The sequence below is a fragment of the Chaetodon auriga genome, chromosome 24, assembly GCF_051107435.1.
Source record: "Chaetodon auriga isolate fChaAug3 chromosome 24, fChaAug3.hap1, whole genome shotgun sequence".
NCBI classification, from domain to species: domain Eukaryota; kingdom Metazoa; phylum Chordata; class Actinopteri; order Chaetodontiformes; family Chaetodontidae; genus Chaetodon; species Chaetodon auriga.
In genome coordinates this window covers 3,415,853-3,436,751 of record NC_135097.1, presented here as the reverse complement: position 1 = coordinate 3,436,751, position 20,899 = coordinate 3,415,853, and the positions used below count along the sequence as shown (strand labels likewise).

The following is a 20,899-nucleotide window of genomic DNA, read 5'->3' as shown; positions in this document are numbered from 1 at the left end:
ACTGCCACAGTATTATATTTTGTTTGCTATTTTATGTTATATTCTACTTTTACATTTAAGGTAATGCATTATTTTATTTCTCAGTTAATTAGTTTTGGTTCCACTTGTGTGATTTTTCTTTGCACATTTATTTTGTACTTCTTGTACTATTTGTACTCTTATAATATCGTGATTGTTCTGCATATGACATGAAAGTACTTCAACTATAATAAATGTATGCATCTATGCAACTTTTCTGAGCCCACGAACTGACAAGTTTTAGAACTCATCGTGTCGCGCTGACAAGCCTTTATTTTGAAGACAACATCTCGCAACTTCCGGCATTGTTTCTGCTTCCTGTGACCAGCTTACCGCAGCTTCAGGTTACAACACTTGCTGGGTCTTTAGCTGCCGCCGTTGAGCTGCTTCATGACAGCCAGGCAGCAGCTCCTGCGGTCGCCCTGAAAGCCGTCCTCCCTTTCGGCTCTTTGGACTTCCGAGAAGCCCCGAAGAAATGAGCTCACTGTCGAGGATTTAGTGAGTTCTGTGTTCTTGAGTACTTGAAACCACCTGAAGTGAACTGAGCTCACCCGTTGACTTGTCACCATGAGAAGCAGGAGCAACTCGGGCGTTAAACTGGACAACTATGCCCGGATGGTCCACCAGACTATCCTGAGACACCAAGTAAGCGCTTCGTTAAGCTTTTCACGTATGTTTAGCAAACTTTGCATCTAAATAAAAGTAGTCTGTCAACTACAGGAGTAGCTGCTTCGTACCTGCAGCCAGGTAAAGTTAGCTTGACCAGTCACTCTTTCAGTGCGCACAGTGGGCGGGCTGAATAGATATTGCGCAAAGCGTTAGCACTCTTTCAAACAGACCGTGCACATATTACACTGTCATGACTCGCGTGTGTCGTCAGTGAACGCAGCTTCATGAAGTTTCAGTCAGCTTTGTGGCTCTCATTGACCTGCATCACGTGCTCAGACGCGTACTGACACCTGAATATCACACGCACGTGATTGTTGGACATCTTACTTCGAAGTCGTGGGTGTTAATGTGCAGCTGTAACAGCCTCCACTGAGGAGCCCGCCTGCAGGTTGGCTGATGAGGTCTGCGGCTGATGTGGGGCGGTAAGGCCCACATGTTGTGGTTCTGCAGAGCCTGGAAGAGACCTCGGATGGTTATGGAAGTGGACCCACTGAGGTCACCTTTGAGTCCGTCCCAACTGGCCTCCAGCCAGGCTGCAGTTGTATACAGTTCACTGCTCAGATGGATCACTGCGCTGATGAGGTGACTGAGAGCAGAGACGTCCTGCTGCAAGCCCACAGTCACGGATGAAGAGCGATCAATTTGGCACGTGGGGGGTGGGGGGCGTGGGGGGGGGGGGGAGATCTGAGATTTGTGCAGCCTGTCGGTGGTCTCAGTGAAATCTCTGACAGCACAGATCCAGACTCTGGAGGTCACTTGTCGTTGGAGTTTTAAATGTTCCATTGCACTTGAAGCTCTCATTACTTTTGAGTTCGTGTGTAGAAACGTTCTTCCTTGTAGCTGATAAAACGTTGCTGTACACTTTGATTTCTGGGTGTTTTACACTCTTTCAATAAGTGCTGTGAGGGTAACTACAGCCTTATATCACCTCACACATGATCCCAGCAGCATCAACAGTACAGCACGATACTCTGAACGCATCACGAAGCGAAGGCCTCGACAGAGATCCAACACGCCGCCTTCTCTCTGCTGGTGATGAAACTCGATGTTGAAAGAGCTGCCTGTCGGTTCGCTGCAATAAAATGATAAGATGTAAGTTAAACATGAGGAGAAATGATGGTTTGGTGGCACTGATGGAGAGGGAGAAGCTGTGTTTATATTTCTGTGAGTCTCCACAGGTTCAGCTCCCACGTTGTCTCACCTGGATGTGTGTTTTGCTGTTATTAAGGGTTGTAAACATCCTCTTTTCAGTGGGAAGCAGTGGGGCTTATGGGAAATGTAGTTCTGGGAAATGTTGTGCTTTTAAACAACCTGTTTCAAGCAGCTGTACTGAGCCGCAAATCCCAGCAGAGTTAATCTAAGTTTAAGATGTTTTTCACTGAAAATGAACCAGTTTCTTTACCTTTGAAAGGAGCAGATGAGCGTAAAGACGATTTCTGACACGTTTTACGTCCCCTTGCAACCAAACGTTGATCACAGTTTGTAGTAAATGAAGTACTTTGGTGGCTCTGGAGGCGCTTTCAAGTCAGTTTTATTTCATTAGCAGAACATCAAAAATCAGAAAATTGGTCTCATGTGACAAAAATTCATGAGTGCCACCCTCTTAAATATGAAATTTGAGTCTTTTGAAGGTGATTTTTCTCTATTTTCTCACATTTTCTCCACCAAAACAATATTAACTTAAGCAAATACACTGCTGAAGATGCACCAGCCCCTCATTAGTTCATACTGACCTTTGACCTTTGACCCCTCCGTGTGTCTGACAGGACCCAGTGACGGGTCTTCTGCCCGGCGGGCCGGACCAGCCGCACTCCTGGGTCAGAGACAATGTTTACAGCATCTTGTCCGTGTGGGCCCTCAGTCTGGCCTACAGGAAGAACGCCGACAGGGACGAAGACAAGGCCAAAGCCTACGAGCTGGAGCAGGTCGGTGTGCAGCTCCGCCCTCCGCCGGGCCTCCTGTTTCTCTGCCTGCAGCCACGTGTTGAAAACGTTGACTTTTAACCGTCTTCTCTCTGTGCAGAGCGTGGTGAAGCTAATGAGAGGCATCCTGCAGTGCATAATGAGGCAGGTATGTGACCTGCTCTCTCGTGCTTTGTCTTTCTTTCTCTTGCAGGTTAAATCAGAGGTCCTGCTGCTAATGCTACCATTAGCATTCATTTGTAGTCACCTGATTTTGCACGTCCAGTCTGTTCTTCACCAGCTCTTCAGGGAAATATCTGTTTAGATTTTAGTGAATTAAATTGCTGAAAAATTAAAAGCTCCTTTAAAACCAATGTTGCCATAAAGCTCATTGATTTGCAGCTTCGGCCACAACGTGTGACACAGTCTGAGATATTAAAGGACGTATCATCACTGTCTCTCACCCTGTTGTCCTCCAGCTGGACAAGGTGGAGAAGTTTAAGTACAGCAGGAGCACCTCAGACTCGCTCCACGCCAAGTACGACACCCACACCTGCGCCCCTGTCGTTGGCGACGACCAGTGGGGTCACCTGCAGGTGGACGCCACGTCCCTCTTCCTGTTCTTCCTCGCTCAGATGACCGCATCCGGTAAATATGCAAGCAGCACGCTGAGTCTTTGCAGTTTGAGGGACTTTTCTGTGAGTTTTCACGCGTTTAAAGATTTGAATTTTGTGCGTTTTTTTGTGTTTTTGCTTCACCTGCAAGCCAACAATCAAGGACATTTAAGGTAATATGAAGGAAAAATGGTCATTGTGTGTGTTTGCGCACCAGGTCTCCACATCGTCTACACCCAGGATGAAGTGGACGTAGTTCAGAATCTCATGTTCTACATCGAGACGGCCTACAAAGTGGCTGTAAGTGTTCGTCCTCAAAGTTCTGCTGGAGATTTTCCATGAAGCTTCTTCTTCTTCTTCTTCTTCTTCTTCTTCTTCTTCTGTGTGGCCTACTCTATTCGCTCCAAACCAGTTAATGGAAAAGGCCCTAATTTTAGTTTGTTTTTTGCTGCCTTTCCAAAGTTCACTTCAGAACTCCCCGGAGCCGTTAATGCCACGTTAACGCTGTCTTTCCTGGTTCCTCGCAGGATTACGGGATGTGGGAACGAGGAGACAAAACCAACCAGGGCATCACGGAGATCAACGCCAGCTCTATAGGCATGGCCAAGGTGAGCGCACGCACACAGGAAAAAAAAACTCTTTGGGTTCTCCTCAGTGTGATACAGGAGGGAGGTGAGCGGTGGGGAGCAGGTAGAAGGAGGAGAAAACAGCTCCTGAGCGCTGAGCGAGGCCGAACAGGTGCTCCAGTAAAAAAATCCCTGGCTGGGTGGAAGGTGTCTAGTCGCTGCGACGGCCTTTACGATGACCTTTAGACGACCCGGACTCTCCAGACTAACTCTGGATCAGATGAAGGACTTTGTTTTGGTGCTGTGTGTGTGTGTGTGTGTGAGGACGCACACACACACACACACACGTCCTCCTGACGTCAGCGCAGATTAATGTGACGCTGCTGAAAATCCACCAGTTTTCACACAACAGGATACCGACCGCGTGCCTGACACTGTGCTGTCCTTGGCCAGCCGTGGACAGGGGGGATCAGGTTCTCTGCGGTCTTCCAAGAATGGCTTCTCACTCAGAAATAACACAGTACTCGCAGTACCCAGTACACACACACACACACACACACACACACACACACAGAGTTTAATTTAAGACTGTGGAAACAGGCGCCACTGCAGGACGTTCCCTCCGTTAACCACATGTAGTTATTAGTATTTCAAACATGCTCTTTAATCTACTGTCGTTTGATGCAGTACTACCATGTACACACATAACACTGGGGTACTACACACTCCACAGTATGTGCTGCATGTAAACTATTGATTACTACGCTGTACTCTGCTGTGGCCTTGTCTTTAACGAAGGTCACGTGACTGTATGTCCTCCAGGCAGCTCTGGAGGCTTTGGACGACCTTAACCTGTTTGGAGCGAAAGGAGGACCTGGATCTGTGGTCCACGCCTTGGCTGATGACATACAGCACTGCCAGGTACACACACACACACACACACACACACACACACACACACACACACACACTCTTTCAGATCCAAATAGATTTGTTTTGCTGTTGAATGTCAAATTTGGTCTCCCTCTTCCCTCCTCATCAGTCCATCCTGACGTCGATGTTACCCAGAGCCTCCATGTCCAAAGAGGTGGATGCCGGAGTCCTCGCCATCATCTCCTATCCCGCCTTCGCTGTTGAGGACATGAGCATCGTCAACCTCACCAAGGAGGAGATCATCTCTAAACTGCAGGTGCAGAGAAGTGCAGCGAAATAGAAAGAAAATACTTAGTTTATGGTGAATTTGTCCTTGCTGACTCCCCTCTGTGTCCGTTCAGGGTCGATACGGCTGCTGCAGGTTTCTCAGAGACGGACACAAAACACCTAAAGAGGTAAAACAGCCTGTAAACGAAGCTGCTGCCTCCTTCAGTTAATGCGTTTCTGTAGACCGATGCTTTGACGAGCGTTAAGCTCTAAGCTAAGTTAATACAAACACATCAGAGGGCTGAAGGTGGCTGCAGCCGCATAAAACTCATTAGCTCTCTTGGTTAAGTTGCTTGGCTTTTAGCTCTTTCTTTTTTTAGGAAGCAGGAGAGATTAAAAAGCAAAGAAAATCACATCAAAAAAGACAATTGTGCGACGCTGTACAAGATGCAGATATTAATCACTTGATAAGTTATTTTTCTTTCTCTCACGTTTTCATCCCCCCTCACACTGACGTCATTGTCTCTTCTTCTTTGTTCCTCCAGGATCCAAACCGCCTGTATTACGAGTCTGCTGAGCTGAAGCTCTTTGAAAACATCGAGTGTGAGTGGCCGCTGTTCTGGACCTACCTCATCCTGGACGGCATTTTTATCAACAGCCCTGAACAGGTAATTTCAGTCTGTGTCTGTGTGTCCAAGCGTCTTTATTTGCCTCCTGTCCTGGAGGTGAATATCTGACACAGTCTCCGTTCATTCATCCAGGTGCAGGAGTACCAGGAGGCTCTGGAGGGCATCCTGATCAAGCAGAAAGACGGGGTGCGACTGCTGCCGGAGCTCTACAGCGTCCCCCCAGACAAGGTGATGCCTTCGAGGGGAAGCTGGGAAAAATGATAACGCTGTGAATCTGTCCAAGCTGTTGTTAAGAGTTCTGGACTGAACCCCTGAATTCACCGGGCGCGCAGCTGATCGCCGCCATGAGAGGCAGTTGTGCAATTCCAGCATCTCCATTTCAGAAGCGTCTCCCCGCAGAGAGTCGCCACCGAGTCTATTTTTGACCTGTCAATCTACACAGAGCAGATCAAGCCAGACAGGAAGTCAGACACAGGAACAGTGTAGAGAACCTGGTTAACTTTCAAAATAAAACACCCTCTGTGGACTCTCAGTCGAACATCAACGATACACGCAATTAAAGCAGACAAACTCTGGTTTTTTGTAGGGTTTTTGTCGTCTGCATACTTTAGCACCAGCACTGACTTATTCTGGTGTTTGTTTGTGTATAAAAACAGGTGGAGGAGGAGTATGTGAACCCTCACTCTGTGGAGAGGATCCCGATGGGCAAATGTCCTCTGAAATGGGGACAGTCTCTTTACATCCTGGGAAACCTTTTGTCCGAGGTGAGCTAAAACGTACAGTGTTCTGTGCAGAAACGTTGTTTTTTGGCAGACCTGTTTGCTAAATATGAAGCAGGAGCCGTGGGTCAGTTAGCTTAGCTTAGCATAAAGACTGGAAACAGCTAGCGTGGCTAGATATTGATCGAGATCTTCAGAGGTGCTGGTAGGTAGATTTAGTCGCCTCTGGACAGAACCAGGCTAGCTGTTCCCCCCATTTCAAGTCTTTATGCTAAGCTAAGCTAACGGAAAGTTTTTAAATTACCAGTATAAGTAGCATTTAACACAGTTTTTTACTCTTTCTATTTCCTAAAGACTTTCTCCTAAAATCATTTCAGGTATTTTTCGACTGTTAAATTAAATTTTCTTATTGTTTTTTCTATTTTGTCTTTTCATTAATTTGTTATGATTGTGTTTATTACATTATCACATCCAGCAAACAGCTTTTCAGGGTTAGGCTCTCACTTTTTAAGCTCTGTCTCATTTTTAAGGGATTTCTGGCCCCCGGGGAGATTGACCCTCTTAACCGGCGTTTCTCCACCATCCCCAAACCTGACGTGGTCGTACAGGGTGAGTTCATCTGATGAGGCCTCAGCGTATCGTCAGAGGCGATAGCTATGCATGCTCAAAACTCCTCTTTCCTCCTGTAGTGTCAGTTCTGGCAGAGACTGAGGAGATCAAGCAGCTGCTGCTGAAGAACGGTATCGAGGTGGAGACGGTCGCCGACATCCATCCCATCCACGTGCAGCCCTCCAGAGTCCTGAGCCACATCTACGCCAGACTCGGTACGAGCTCGCTGGACGTTTTCTGGGCATCAGAAATCACATGTTTTTCATTTAATCAGGAGGTTTTTCAGTGGCCGTGGGTGGACGAAGTGCCTTGTATTCTTTCTAATGGCCAGCAGGGGGCGACGCCACTATTTGCAAAGAGAAGCCAATGAGAAAATGACCCTTCTCGTCTCCTGACTTTGCAGGCCGTAACCCGAGGCTGGGTCTGACGGGGCGACCCTACAGGAGGATAGGAGTGCTGGGAACCTCCAAGTTCTACATCATCAGGAACACCATATTCTCCTTCACACCTCAGGTTAATGAGAAACCACAGCAGTCACTCTGTCCCAGTTCAAACCACCAGAGCATGTAAGAACCACAGCGTCCACTGCTCTCCTCACCCCTCCTCACCCCCCCCTTCCTCCCATTAAACCCTCCAGTTCATCGACCACCAGCAGTTCTACTTGGCGCTGGACAACAAAATGATCGTGGAGATGCTGAGGACGGAAATCGCCTACCTCTCGTGCAGGTGGAGGATGACCGGACGGCCCACCGTCACTTTTCCCATTTCACAGAGCATGCTGAGTAAGTACAAGCACGCACACACGCACACACACGCACACACACGCACACACCATGCATCCAGCAGTCTTAATTCAGCCAAAGACGTTGAATGTGCATCTGCAGAAGTGCATGTTTTCCTCATCTTTTGTGTGTGTGTGTGTGTGTGTGTGTGTGCGTGTGTGTGTGTGTGTTTTTAGCTGAAGACCACACAAACCTGGACCCTGCAGTCTTGGCTACGCTGAAGAAGCTGCAGGATGGATATTTCGGAGGAGCGAGGTGACGAGGACTTGATGTATTTTGACGGCTGGTTTCTTAAAATACAGTTTCATCTTTGAGTTCTATCACTTGTGTTGTAACCTCAGTATTTGTACTCAGCATTGAGTATTTGTACTTTAAAATCCGGGCTACAGGCCTGAACGTCATGCGGTTCAGACTCACGTTTGCTCTGTTTCATCTTTCCACCTTCACCTCGCACTGTTCTCCTCCTCCAGGATCCAGACGGGGAAGCTGTCGGAGTTCATGACCACTTCCTGTTTCGCTCACCTGAGCTTCCTGGACGGTAAGGGTTCTGGCAGCATGAGCCGCCGCGAGGAGGAGTATGATGATGATGATGACGGCGATGGATACGTGCATGAGTTACGCTGTGATGATGGTAAGAGAAAACAGACTGACGGATGGATGGGGAGGAATGGTGACGCCCGCGATGGATGGCGGCGCTTGTTTGCTCTCCATCGCTGGTTTGACCATTCCTGGCTGTGACACGTGGAGGCACGTGAAGTAGATGTACTTCACCTGTATGTGCTGTCAGTACCATTAACCTACTAAGACGCTGAAAATGACACACCCACGAAGTGAACATGTCACATGCATGTCTGACTGTCATTCAGCTGAGCCCCCTCACAGTTCAACACCTGTGAAATATCTCACCTGTAACCGAAGCAGATTCTCATGAACCTCCACTTCCTGCTTTCTCCTGCGGTCACATGATCCCTGACCTCTCGCCCCGTCCCGTCCTCTCTGTGCTGATCTGTCGGCTGCCCGAGCTGCATTAAAACATAATGAACATGAGAGGTTTGGTTGCAGTTAGCGCACGTCTGCCTTCATCCGATGACCGTGTGTTAAAATCTGCATGTGGATGATGAAGCATGTCGGAATCTCATTTTTAATTGTTAATGGAGCTTTTTAAATCGCTGCTACCCCGAAACTCTGAGCCTGTGTGTCATGGATGGATAGCAGACAGTGAGCATGTGAAACCTTGTGCATCACATTTTAAAACACTTTTCTTCTGATTTAGTTTTATTTCTTTTGTTGTTTTTTCTCTTGCACTCTCCGGTCGTTTCTCTCTTCGCCCCCCTGCCTCCGCCCTCTGCAGAGGCCGATGACCTCGCCCAGTACCTGGACCACCTGTTGGCTCACTCTGCCCCCAAGAAGCCCACGCAGCAGGTCAAAGGTCTGGGGAGGTTCAAGGCCGTCGCCACCAAAACCAAGGAGATGGTGTCTCTGAAGAACAAGGCCCAGGACCTCAACGTTCACAGTGAGTGGACCCGTCGTTTGGGAGTCTGAGGTAACCTCTGAAGATACTCACACCTGACTGCTCTTTGTTTTTCTGCTTCCTTTTGTCCAGATGTCAACATGTACCTGTCGAACAAGCTGTTCCGCTCCTCTCAGCCTTCCCTCAACCTGAACCTCCCAGACTCCTCCGCGCCGCCGGACGCTCAGGTGTGTTGTTGCATCCTTTAGTCCTGATGATGTCCTTCAGGCTTCAGCTTGACCTTTCCACCTCGGTCCTCCAGATCCCCGAGGTGACGGTCACAGCAGAGAGCGGCATCCCCAGAGACGCCAGCGGCGCCATCGACTACAACGCTTTGGCCCTGCTGCTGAAAGACATGCAGAGTCTGCAGGACCAGGCAGACATTCTCTACATCCTCTTCAAAGACAAGTGAGAGCTGCAGTTCAGGCTGAGACGTCCTCAGCTGCTCACCGGGACGAACTCTCCGTCCTTGTTTCTCCAGTGTTTTAACAAATGGAAATGTTTCTGTACACGCACGCGCTCTGTGCAGCCCTCGTCAGACTGTGTGTCCGTGTGTGCGTTTGTTTTCCTCACAGGGGAATGGACTGGGACACCCGTCTGCACGGCAAAGGCTCCACGGTGAGATCTCTGCTGACTGACCTTTACGAGAAGGCGGGTGAACTCAAACACTGGAGCCTCATCAGGATGATCTCTGGCATGCTGAGGAAGAAGGTGGAGGAGCTCGACTCGGTACGACACGCACAAACATGGACGCAGTTATAAATAAAACAGGGTGACCTTCACTGAATGGTTTCTCCCTCAGCCGGGAGGTCACGCTTTCCTTTACGTTACTCCTTCGTCAAATATGGTGGAAAATGTCTTCATGGAAAGCTTCATTATTTCCTCCCTCAGTCTTGATCGATTCCTCTTTAGTTATTGGTCCATATCTGTATTCTCATCAACAGCTTTTCCACCGATCTCGTGTTTTCCAGCACTCTCTTTCTGATTGGTTGTAATCCATCTGTAGGCCTGCTCTGATTTGCTGGCGCACCAGAAGCACCTGACAGTGGGTCTGCCTCCCGAGCCGAGAGAGAAGACCATCGCCGCTCCCATCCCCCCGGACCAGCTGGCCGCCCTCATCGACGAGGCCAGCGACAACAACATCAGCGTGGCCATACTCACTCAGGTGGGTCCCGCGCTCCGCTCTCACCTGGGCGTTCCTCCTCCTGTCCTCCTCTTTAATCTGTCCTCCCCCTCCAGGAGATCATGGTGTACCTGGCCATGAGCATCAGGACTCAGCCCAGCCTGTTCAGTGAGATGTTCAGGCTCCGCATCGGGCTGATCATCCAGGTGATGGCCACCGAGCTGGCCCAGTCCCTCAACTGCTCAGGTGAGGCGGCAGAGAGAGGAAGTGATGTTTTAACATGGATCTGAAACTACAGATGACTTTCTCAAGCACGTGTGTGTGTGTGTGTGTGTGTGTGCGTGTGTGTGTGTGTGTAGGAGAGGAGGCCACGGAGAGTTTGATGAGTCTCAGTCCATCAGAGCTGAAGAACCTCCTCCACCACATCCTCAGCGGGAAGGAGTTTGGAGTGCAGCGCAGCGGTCAGTCCACCAATCCAAACCCTCGATCTTAACGACCAATCACATCCTGCATCGCACACACAGCCAATCAGGTTCTGCTCTGTCTGTCATATTTCTTAGCTGGCTTGTGTTTTTCCTCCCTCCGCAGTCAGAGAGCTGGACGCCGGCGTCAGTCCCGCCATCTCCATCCACCACCTGGGCAACGTGGGCGCCACCAAGAGCGAGAGAGCCGGCATCAGCAAGCTGAAGAGCGACATGAAGATGGTAGGACGCCGCGGCTGTGAGATAAACGCACGCTTCTCACGTAGAGGTGGAATAAACAGCGCAGAAGGATTCTGTTTTTATCCTATTTTGCATTTTATTGTCGCCATGTTGCACCATTTTTCAGAGAAAATTACGGTGGCCCTGACAGCTCAACACAAAACGCATGCAAATAAGAAAACGGTTAAAAAAAAAACTTCTTCACCAGTTTGACAAAAAGTGAGGAAACACAAGAAACGCGGCGAGCAGAACAGCCGACGACAGAAACTGACTGTTGTCTCTTTGCAGCTGGAACACAGGTTGTCTTTGACGGACCCGAGTAAGGTGATGATGATGATGATGATGATGATGATGATGATGATGATGATGATGATGATGATGTGGGAGCAGATTAGGTGCTAATTCACCGGGCTAATCGTGGAGAAATGAAAGGGCGAGCTGCATCGGTGGGAATCATTCAGAACAGCTGATGAGTTGTGGAGATTTAGATTCCAAACGAAGATGAAAAACTCTTGTTTCGGTTGAAATCAGCTTGTTGACTGATTCATTTACAGCCTGGTTTTTGTGTTGCAGGCGGAGCACAGGTTGTCCTTGACGGATCCATTCAAGGTGAAGGAATATTAACTGTGGCCGTTTCTCTTTTTCCTTTCACCCTGAACTCATCAGTCATCAATAAATGAAGCAGAATGTGCTGCCGGTGTTGATTCACCTTCCATGTAAACGTCACCAATCAGAGCTTTCAGCTGCACCTCGCTGGCTTCATCATCAGATGGAGGACGCTCAGACGTTCAGGACTTCCTGTCCCCGGTGGACGGCGGTCGACTTCCTGGCTTCTTTCCCAGAGCAAACTCCATCTGCTGATGAAGCGAAAGTCGCTTCGCTGCTTCGAGTCGTGACGCTCAGCTCGATAACGCTGCCTGTTTTGTCTCTGTTTCGATCCAGGAACCCAGGTTGTCTTTGACCGACCCGGTCGGCGAGGTGATGATGATGATGATGATGATGATGAGAGGAGTAAATTCACCTGACTGACTGACTGACTGACTGTGGAAATGACTTCCTGATTTCAGGAAAACAAACGTGGCTTTGCAACTGCTTGTCAACAATTAGCGCAATTTAGCGTTGGAGCGTTTCATTCATTGTGTTTCCTCTGTTGCAGATGGACCGCAGGGTGTCTCTGAGCGACTCAGTTAAGGTGATGATGATGATGATGATGAAGTTTAGAAATCCATCAGAGACGAGGAAGAGTTAGCTGCTGGGATTTGATTTTCGTGATTGAGTTTTAATGTTAATCTGATGCAGAGGGCTCACAGGTCGTCTCTGACACTGCTGACCAAAGCGATGATGATGGTGATGATGATGATGATGGTGATGATCAGAGTTGGTTTTTTTCTTGTCAGACTTTGGCTTAAAGTGTCAGATCTCCTTGTTCAGCAGTCACATCCTGTGTGATGCCTCTGGGCTCGCAGGAAGTTAAAGTCCATAACGCAAAGTGGATTTTCTTTTGTCTCCGTTTCAGCTCGACCAGCCGCTGATGTTTCCTCGCAAGGTGACAACAGTAACCACAATTAAACCCGGTTTTCTGTTAATTCATCTGAGCTAATTAACACGATCATCCACTAACTGGAGCAGATCAGACGTTAACACTGCTGCCTCATGTTCAGCCCTGCAGGCCTGCAGCTCGAAGGCCTCAATTGTTTGCTCAGATGATATTTTGTGCAACTGAAACCCCAAAAATAATTCTACAAAACAATTTCTTTTCATCTAAGTGGAAGAAGAGCAGTTTTAATTTTTTAAACACACTCGTGTTGATCGAAATGTTCAAGCTCTTGTCCTTTAAAAGCCGTCTGTTAAATTGCTGTAAAATGATAATGAGGTTTGGTTCATGTGTCGCTGTGTGCGTTTGTGTGAGTTTGGAGCCGCCTCTGCTTCAACGTGTCCTGAAACTTGAGAATTAACCTGCAGTGTTTCTTATTTTCTGGCCTCATTTCTATCATTTCTCATCCTCATCCAGACTCGTGCATGCTGCGTCGTCATCCTCGCAGCCTAAGATGCTGGAGTCCGCCGGCTCTTGGGGCTGTTTTCTGTCACCGTCCAGTTTCTTGTTTCTCACTTTGTGCATCTTTTGTGTTTCTCTCCCCTCCTTTATGTTCTTTTCCCGCCTCTCAGGGTTTGCGAGCTCATTCTGTGGACTTAGAAAACTTTGAATCTGGGGTAAAGATTTGTATATTAATCAGATATTTGTCAACATTTTGAGCTGCCAGTTTTTGGAGAGTATTCCTCCGGATTGCTTTAGGCCTCGGAAAGAGGAAGAGGACGCTGTTCCTTCACAACAAACTGCTTTAAGTCTTTTTTTTTTTGCTCCGGTTTGGCTTTTCAGAGGTACAGGCTGCCGTCCATCGAGTCTCTGGACATTCCCGAGAGCATTACGGTGGCTAAGGATACCAGACACGGCCAGTGGCTGCGCAGGAGGCGTCTGGATGGAGCGCTGAACCGCGTCCCCGTGGGCTTCTATCAGAAGGTCTGGAAGATCCTGCAGAAGGTCAGTCTGAGTGTCCCGGTCAGGTGTGGTGCATGTAAACATGCTGGTTTTGAGAAACCAGGACACCGTGAAGACACCTGGTCCAGGTTTGTCACATAAATGAGTTTTTAAAGTAAAGTTGTGGTTGTACGTTGTCTTTTAGTGCCACGGTTTGTCCATTGAAGGGTTTGTCCTTCCGTCTTCCACCACCAGAGAGGTAAGAGCCTCTTCATTCTAAACATGTTTGTCATTTAGATAAATGAGTTTCAACCAGCCAGTCAGAAACTATTATTAAGTCCTCCCTCGTCTTCTCGTCCTCTTGGATTCGCCGTCCAGATGACGCCAGGAGAGATCAAGTTCTCCGTCCACGTGGAGACGGTTTTGAACCGCGTCCCTCAGCCTGAGTACCGGCAGCTGCTGGTGGAGGCCATCCTGGTGCTCACCATGCTGGCCGACGTGGAGATCCAGAGCATCGGCTCCATCATCCACGTGGAGAAGATCGTCCACCTGGCCAACGACATGTTCTATAAGGACCAGGTGAGCAGGGACGCCAGGAGACTCTCAGTGTTGATACCTGTGTGATGGAATGAGGAAGATTTTCATGTTTCCTTCCTCTCCAGAGGGACCTGGGGGCAGAGGAGCACATCCTGGAGAGGGACCTGTCCACCGGAGTGTGCAGGCTGCTGTACGACAGCGCCCCCAGCGGCCGCTTCGGGAGCATGACCTACCTCACCAAGGCCGTGGCGGCGTACGTGCAGGACTTCCTGCCCAGCGGGTCGTGCGCGGTGCAGTGAGACCTCTGCACAACGAACGAATCAAAGCTAACATCTCTCACGTTAACAGGACGTAAATAGGATGTGATGAATATTCTCACCATGTGTGTTAGAGTGTGCGAGGCTGCAGGTGAGACGTGTTACAGTTTGTGTCATTTATGTGCAAATCAGATCAAAGTTCAGCAGCAGACGCACACAATTTGTCGTTTACGTCAAAATAATTAAGATGCAAACTCGCAGTTTTTCGGCATCTGCCTGTTACCTCCGAGCTCGCGGCACCTGGCCGTACCTGAACGATGACGTCTTCACCAAATCCGACAGTGCACGAGGAGTAAACAGCATGATTGTGTTCGGGACTACTTCCTGTCGCGTTCATACACGTTTGTTGGTCATGATGAAGGAACAGGTGGCTCAGCCTGACCTGTTCCTTCATCATCACCTGTGAACGGCTCTGTGTCACGTGTCAGACTTAATGTAAAAATATATACAACCTCCAGACTCATCGTTACAGTGACAGAGATTCGACTTCAGGACGGGAGATGTATTGTCATCATCCAGACTTCATCTCAGCAAACCGTCGCTTTGGCTTTGCAGCTCGTGTCACTTTACTTCCAGCACAGCACGTGTGGGATAACGACTGATATTAATCTATCGACTATTTATTTTACTGAACGATAATTATAGAAAGCTAAAACATGAGGTGTCTTAAAGAGCACGCGAGCCGGTTTGGGAGTTTTTTTTGTTTTTTTTAACGTTGTTGCACTTAAAAAATATGTGAATGAAACTACAGGAGCGTGTTTTATTTTGAAATATGCAAAAGTAGCTGACTGGGAGTTTGTTCAGTGATCGAAAGCGCCTTGTTTTTGAGCACGTGACGCGTTGATTTGCTGTAAATCGGAGAGTTTTCAGCGTGCAGTGGACTCATGTTTGAACCGCCTTAATTCACTGCAGCTAAACTGAGCTTAGAGTCATTTTAGAGTAACTGCAGTCATTTGTTTTACATTTTTATTAACACGTTTCACATTTAACTGTTTGCCGCACAAACGTTTGAATAAATAAAAGGTGTTACATGAAGGTAATCCAGAAGCACACGTGTTTTACCTTGTGATGCTTGATGACGTGAGCGCCACACTCCAGGTGAACCACACACCATCCCAGAACATTAAAGTCTGAAAACATCATCCACTGAGCGGCTGCTGGATGCTTTTGTTGTATTTTGAGACTGGTCCTGTAATAAAACTGAGTGTCTGGTGTCTAACTTGAAGCTGCTTTAGCTCAGCTGGGGGTGTTGTGTCCTTGTCTCGGCCCCTCCAGCTCGAAGGTGACTGAGTGAAATGGTTGAATGCTCTTGAAACAGCCGGTACGTGGACCTCGTGTTGGGACTGTTTTGTCAACAATGGACGTTTTAAGCTGCCGTACTTTGGTCATTTGCAGTCAATAATTAACATGATCATCAGTTATTTATCCATCTACATCAGGCCTTGTTGAAAATCCTTTTGTAGCTCAGTGTCTCCTTGTCTTTACACTGATACAGACTCATAAAAATAACAATATGGAATGATAATAATAATTTTGGCCCTGTGGCTCTGAGTTATAAATAAATTAGGTCAATAAAAACACTCAAAACTTTTGGAAATACTGAGATCATCCAAATACCCCGTCTGCCAGTCCAACTCAGGATGAAGAAATTCTACTAGACCATCAAAAATTGCAAAGTCTCCTTCATATCTGACCTTTTAATATTGGTTTTAAGTTAATGAACATTATTTCCGTGCCGGTTTCAGTCCGCACAGTCGAGCTGAGGCCTGCAGCACATCACATCACAGATTCATGACCGTGAACCCAAAGTCCTGCTTAGAGGGGCTGAGTGAACGCGGTCTGGACTCTGTGGAGGAGGGTCTCTCTGCTCAGGACCAGAGATGAATGCGTGAATCTGTCCGGGTGTCTGGGGTAGTCCTGCTCCTCCTCCACGTTTGCTGCTTTTCTGTCCCCCTCAGATAACGTGTTCGGGTCCAGTGTTAGTTCACATGAATACCTGAAGAACTCAGACCTGGTCCTGGGCTGCTCTTCAGTCTCTGCTGGGAACATCTTCTGATCTTCTGGTTTTTCTGGTGCAGCTTCTGTCCCCTCACAGGCCTCATGTGCGGGTCCATGGACTCCGAGCAGAGACTCTGTGTTACAGAGCAGGAAGGAGAGGGCAGGGCTGTCTGGGTTTCATGTAGTCCAGGAAGAGGAGTGGTTTCAGTGAGACAGGGAGTGTTCAGAGCTCACAGGACACGTTCAGCCTCTTCTCTCATGAAGCTAAAACCAACCCTGCAAAGATGAGCCAAAGAAAATCTGTTCCATGCACCATTTTTATTTCACTGATATCACATGAATATTATATTACTATACTAAAAATGACCGAGTGAAATGTTTATATATATATAAACATTTCACTATACAGTATACTGAAACTCAATGAGTTCAGCAAGGGATGCTACTGAAATGCTAATCCCGCTGCCCTCGTGTGGGTCAGAGGGGCCGCGGCGGCTAGCAGTGGCTAGCACATCCAGAGGCAGGGTTAGCTGCTTTGACTACTACAGCTACTATTTGGTGTTCATCATGATTTGTATGTCTTTGAAGCAAGGTGTTCATACTGTGAAGGGACAGCACGTGTGTCTGATTTGAGCGGGAAAAATGCTGCGTTCAGGGCCCCGGAGATGCAGCGGTCTGGTTGGTTTCCCCTCGCTGCTCTTCTTGAAACTCTCGTCCCTTTTTTATGAATTGTTAAATGATTGCTGTTTTTTGTTTGTTTGTTTGTTTGTTTGTTTGTTTGTTAAAATGAAGATTATCCTCATCTTCTGTAGCTTATCTGCATCTTCTTGGTTACTTCCCTGCCACACCTGTTCAACCCACACTTATTACGATACAGTTACACAACAGTTATTCTCAAACTTGTTTTCAAATGTGAAGATAATACATCTCGGGTGTCTAATTCTCAGTTATTGAAGTTTTATTTATTTATTTATTTATTGTACATTTTTTCGTTTTTGCACTTTGTAGACGGTCCCTGCGTCCTCAGCCACCCTCTCAGCGGTGCTGCGCAGTCTGTGGATGAAGCCCTTCATCCCGGTCAGGCCTCCGCTCATGGTCCAGCTCACTGCAGTCTGAAAGGTTTCAGTTTGAACAACGTTTCGTTCGTGAGTTATTGATCCGGAAGCATAATGAAGCGTTGGATGACCTGTGAGGACGGACGACTTTTTTTTCAGTCTCTGCCTGAAACTGAATTTATTTTTCTGCATTAATTGGTGATATGTCTGTGAGCCCTGGTCCCTGCTGGCTTCTTACACAGGTATGGATGTGCTGAACCTTTCTGGTGTTTTTACTTTACGTTGCTGCTGATTAGAAATCAGTGAAATCAGTGAAATCGTGTTAAACGTGAAACAGAAAAGTTTAAAGAGCTGGATAACCTCACTGAAGCAGTGTTTGGTAAATGAGGTCATCATAACTTGTGGGCTGTGGAGTCACAGATATTTAACTTTGAACTAATCAATACTTTGATCGATATTGTATCGGTCACTTTGTTCTGCAGTAACTCATCATTATCTATAAAATCTGTCCTTGAATCACTTTCAAAGATGAAAGCTTCGTGAATATTTGAATTAAACGTCGTTCCTGGTTCGTTTCCTTCTTGTTTCTAAGAAACTCAAACACTTGCTGAGGACCCTCACCTCATTGGTGGAGCGGATTCTCCACCCTGCCGCTCATTTCCTGTCGGCTGGACAGCTGGACTGGCTGGACCCAGCAGAGATTTCAGAAACAGAAAGTGAGCACAGGACAAAGACAGGAAACGGTTGGGTACACATTCGAGACACATTCAGGAATTTACACATGTTCTGTCCCCAAACTGGAAGTCAGGAGAAGAGGACCTGCACCGTCTTCATCGCAGGTGAGTCCAGTCAGAGTATTAGATGATGAGGGGACGCTCGAGCTTCCAGACAGCCGGAGGACTTGTGGGTCCAAACTTGTGGGTCCCTTGTGGGACTTGTCCAAATCGATGCAGCAGAGGACGAGACATCCTGACCTTTGTGTCCTGTTGTGGTCCTACATTTCCCATAATGCAATTTGATTTAATTTCCAGTTTGTGGGCTTCTTGCAAAGCTGAGACAGTTATTTTCCATCCAGAGACACAGAGTATCTGCGGAGTGTCCCCATAAGATGTCTGCTTCCATAGATGTGTCCATACTCAGATCAGTGGAAGGAGGCCGTAGCGGTCATCGAGGCTTGAGAGAGCACAAACATGTCAGTTCAGAAATCAGTTCAGAAATCAGTGTAAATCAGTTCCTGCTGTGTTCTGGCAGGACGCCGGCAGGTGGCAGCATAGGACCAGTGACGTTTGGGGTTCAGAGGCTTCTGATCAGCAGCTTTTTGTTGTCCTTCATGTTGAGCTCGTGACTTGTGGTGCTGTGATGTTTGGATCGTTAGCATTTTGTTTTCAATCATTACCTCTTGCGGTTTCTCGGGTTAAGGTTGGGATGAGTTTCCAGGAAATGAAGCCGTCAGGGAGACTTTTCTTTTTCACGCTTCGGCCTCTCGTTTGTCTCTCAAACCATCCTGCGTCCACTCCTCTCACACGTGCTCGCCAATCATTCAGCACAGCCAATCACCTTGCTGCCCAACACGGCTCTCTGTCTCAGGTCTTTCATGCTGCTGTGATGCTCCCCTCCGCCTCCTCATCACCGCCCAGCCTTCGCAGATTCTTCATCTTCATCATTTCCATCATCCTCAGTGTCAGCAGAGCCGCCACCAGCAGCCGCGCCTGGACTCCGCGCTGCGATGCTCCCTGTGGAGTCTCAGCTCCTCAGACTTTGTCATCATCTGTCATTATAAACAATCATGTTTCTGTGGTTCACTTGAATTTCCTGCTTGAAATGAATGGAAGTCTGTGGAATCCAAAGGTGACGGAAACGCGAGTTAACGCAGCACAAACAACAATAATACAGGCCAAAGATTACGAAATAAGTTAGATACAGTAATAATAATAAATATGGATTTAAGACGTAAATAAATTACGTATTTATTCATTAAATGAGGGTTTAGTCCAGTTGTTGAATTGTGTGTTTTGTGTGTTGCGCAAAACTCATTTATAAGAAAATAATTTTAACTTTATTGATCCCACGCCGGGGAAACTGTGCTGTTACAGACAGCAGTAACAGCAAGAATAAAGAATACAAATCAATAAGAAATAAAGAAACAAAAAAATCGCCTGTGTGTTTATGAACATTTACGGCCGCCGGTGCGTAAAACCAGAGTACCGGCTCGGTAAAGGACAGGGGAACGATCCATCTAGGTCAGTCCAATTTATCCCGATTTAAGGGTCGATTTAATGCTTTGTTTTGTTTTGAATTAGACTTTCCACAGCTTTAACTGTGTAGCACGGAATTAAAGCTTGGTGACAGTCGTTTGCCAAGCCGGTACTCCGGTTTTACACACCGTTTGTAAATCCGTGGGAACGGTTTGCGGACAGATTTGCTTTCTTTTCTCACCTGACACCAGCGGGGTTCTGTACACATTTCATACAAAAAACACTTTAGACTGCTTCTTTATTGATCCCAGTTTGGGAAATTATTTTGTTGCAGTAGCAATTAAACATACAGACAAACACAGAATGCATCGACAGTTATTTAGAAAAAAGAAACAAAAAATATAAACAGGAATAAAAATAAAAATATAACTAAGTAAAACTAAATATATATAGTCATATAATATGCATTATAATTATAATACATATTATAATAATATTATCAGAATATAATTAAAATACAATATAACTAAGTATACAAACAGTATTTACAGCAAAAAAAAAAACAAAAAAAACAAAAAAACAGCAGGTGTATAAAAATAAAGTTGCCTTCAGAAGGATGGCTCCGTTTCTCAGTGGAAACTGAACAGGAAAGTGTATGAACACTAAAAACAGCAGAGGATCCCGCGAACAGCACATAAAGAAGAGCCTTTAACTCTTCCACATCCGCTCTTTGTGTAACCTCTGACTGTCATGATTTCAACACTCAAACACACACACACACACACACACACACACACACACACACACACACACACACACACACACTCAGTACACTGACTTTATTTTTATCGATGAGGTGAAGCGTCTTTGAGTTCCTTGAAAAGCGCGATATAAGAATAAGGTATTATTATTATTATTATTATTATTATTATTATTATTATTATTATTATTAATCAATCAATCAATCAATCCAAAATAGTATTGTTGGGAACATAATAATAGCAATAATAACATTATTATTGTTATTATTAGTATTATTGTTGCTGTTGTTGTTGTTGTTATTAGTATTATCATTATTGTTGTTGTTGTTGTTATTATTAGTATTATTATTATTATTATACATAAGTCCTTCATTTCTAATAAACCCCAATGCAAAGCGATGTTGGGATGCTGAGTAATTTTTACTTTTCTATGTGGTTCATGTGGTTTATTCATATTCATAACCGGTCCAGCGGGTTTCCGGTCGGGCCCGTTCTCTTCCTCAAACACGTGATGAACGCAGGTCTAGTGCTGCATTCACGGGCACTCGGATATCTGTGTGTCATTCGAGTAAACTTCCG

General features: G+C 46.7%; 1 protein-coding gene across 3 annotated transcripts; it reads left to right on the top strand.

The window, feature by feature from the left end:
• Positions 1 to 472: 472 nt before the first annotated feature.
• On the top strand, positions 473 to 15,349 carry phka1a (phosphorylase kinase, alpha 1a (muscle)). 3 transcript variants are annotated; one of them, XM_076725261.1, is made up of 35 exons: positions 473 to 663; positions 2,454 to 2,612; positions 2,710 to 2,757; positions 3,068 to 3,236; positions 3,420 to 3,502; positions 3,730 to 3,810; positions 4,591 to 4,689; positions 4,811 to 4,957; positions 5,043 to 5,096; positions 5,454 to 5,576; positions 5,670 to 5,765; positions 6,194 to 6,301; positions 6,787 to 6,865; positions 6,946 to 7,080; positions 7,269 to 7,378; positions 7,503 to 7,647; positions 7,824 to 7,902; positions 8,118 to 8,278; positions 8,999 to 9,160; positions 9,251 to 9,345; positions 9,420 to 9,565; positions 9,733 to 9,886; positions 10,164 to 10,322; positions 10,397 to 10,526; positions 10,640 to 10,741; positions 10,869 to 10,984; positions 11,555 to 11,590; positions 11,924 to 11,959; positions 12,138 to 12,173; positions 12,498 to 12,527; positions 13,148 to 13,192; positions 13,359 to 13,520; positions 13,663 to 13,716; positions 13,836 to 14,036; positions 14,120 to 15,349. In XM_076725261.1, the coding sequence occupies exons 1-35, from the start codon at positions 586 to 588 to the stop codon at positions 14,291 to 14,293; spliced, it is 3,792 nt and encodes a 1,263-aa protein (XP_076581376.1). In that variant the 5' UTR covers positions 473 to 585; the 3' UTR covers positions 14,294 to 15,349. The 3 variants fall into 3 exon arrangements, with proteins under 3 accessions (XP_076581376.1, XP_076581377.1, XP_076581378.1); XM_076725262.1 differs by lacking the exon at positions 12,498 to 12,527; XM_076725263.1 differs by lacking the exons at positions 11,555 to 11,590; positions 11,924 to 11,959; positions 12,138 to 12,173; positions 12,498 to 12,527; positions 13,148 to 13,192 and adding exons at positions 11,270 to 11,280; positions 13,030 to 13,082 and having other exon boundaries at positions 10,869 to 11,024; positions 13,403 to 13,520; positions 14,120 to 15,343.
• Positions 15,350 to 20,899: the final 5,550 nt, after the last annotated feature.

Bases quoted from the DNA above. Each gene is read 5' to 3' on its own strand.
- phka1a (XM_076725261.1), top strand. From the start codon at position 586: ATGAGAAGCAGGAGCAACTCGGGCGTTAAACTGGACAACTATGCCCGG. The intron at 5,577-5,669 runs GTAATTTCAGTC...TCATTCATCCAG, and splicing joins TTATCAACAGCCCTGAACAG to GTGCAGGAGTACCAGGAGGC. The intron at 9,161-9,250 runs GTGAGTGGACCC...CCTTTTGTCCAG, and splicing joins CCAGGACCTCAACGTTCACA to ATGTCAACATGTACCTGTCG.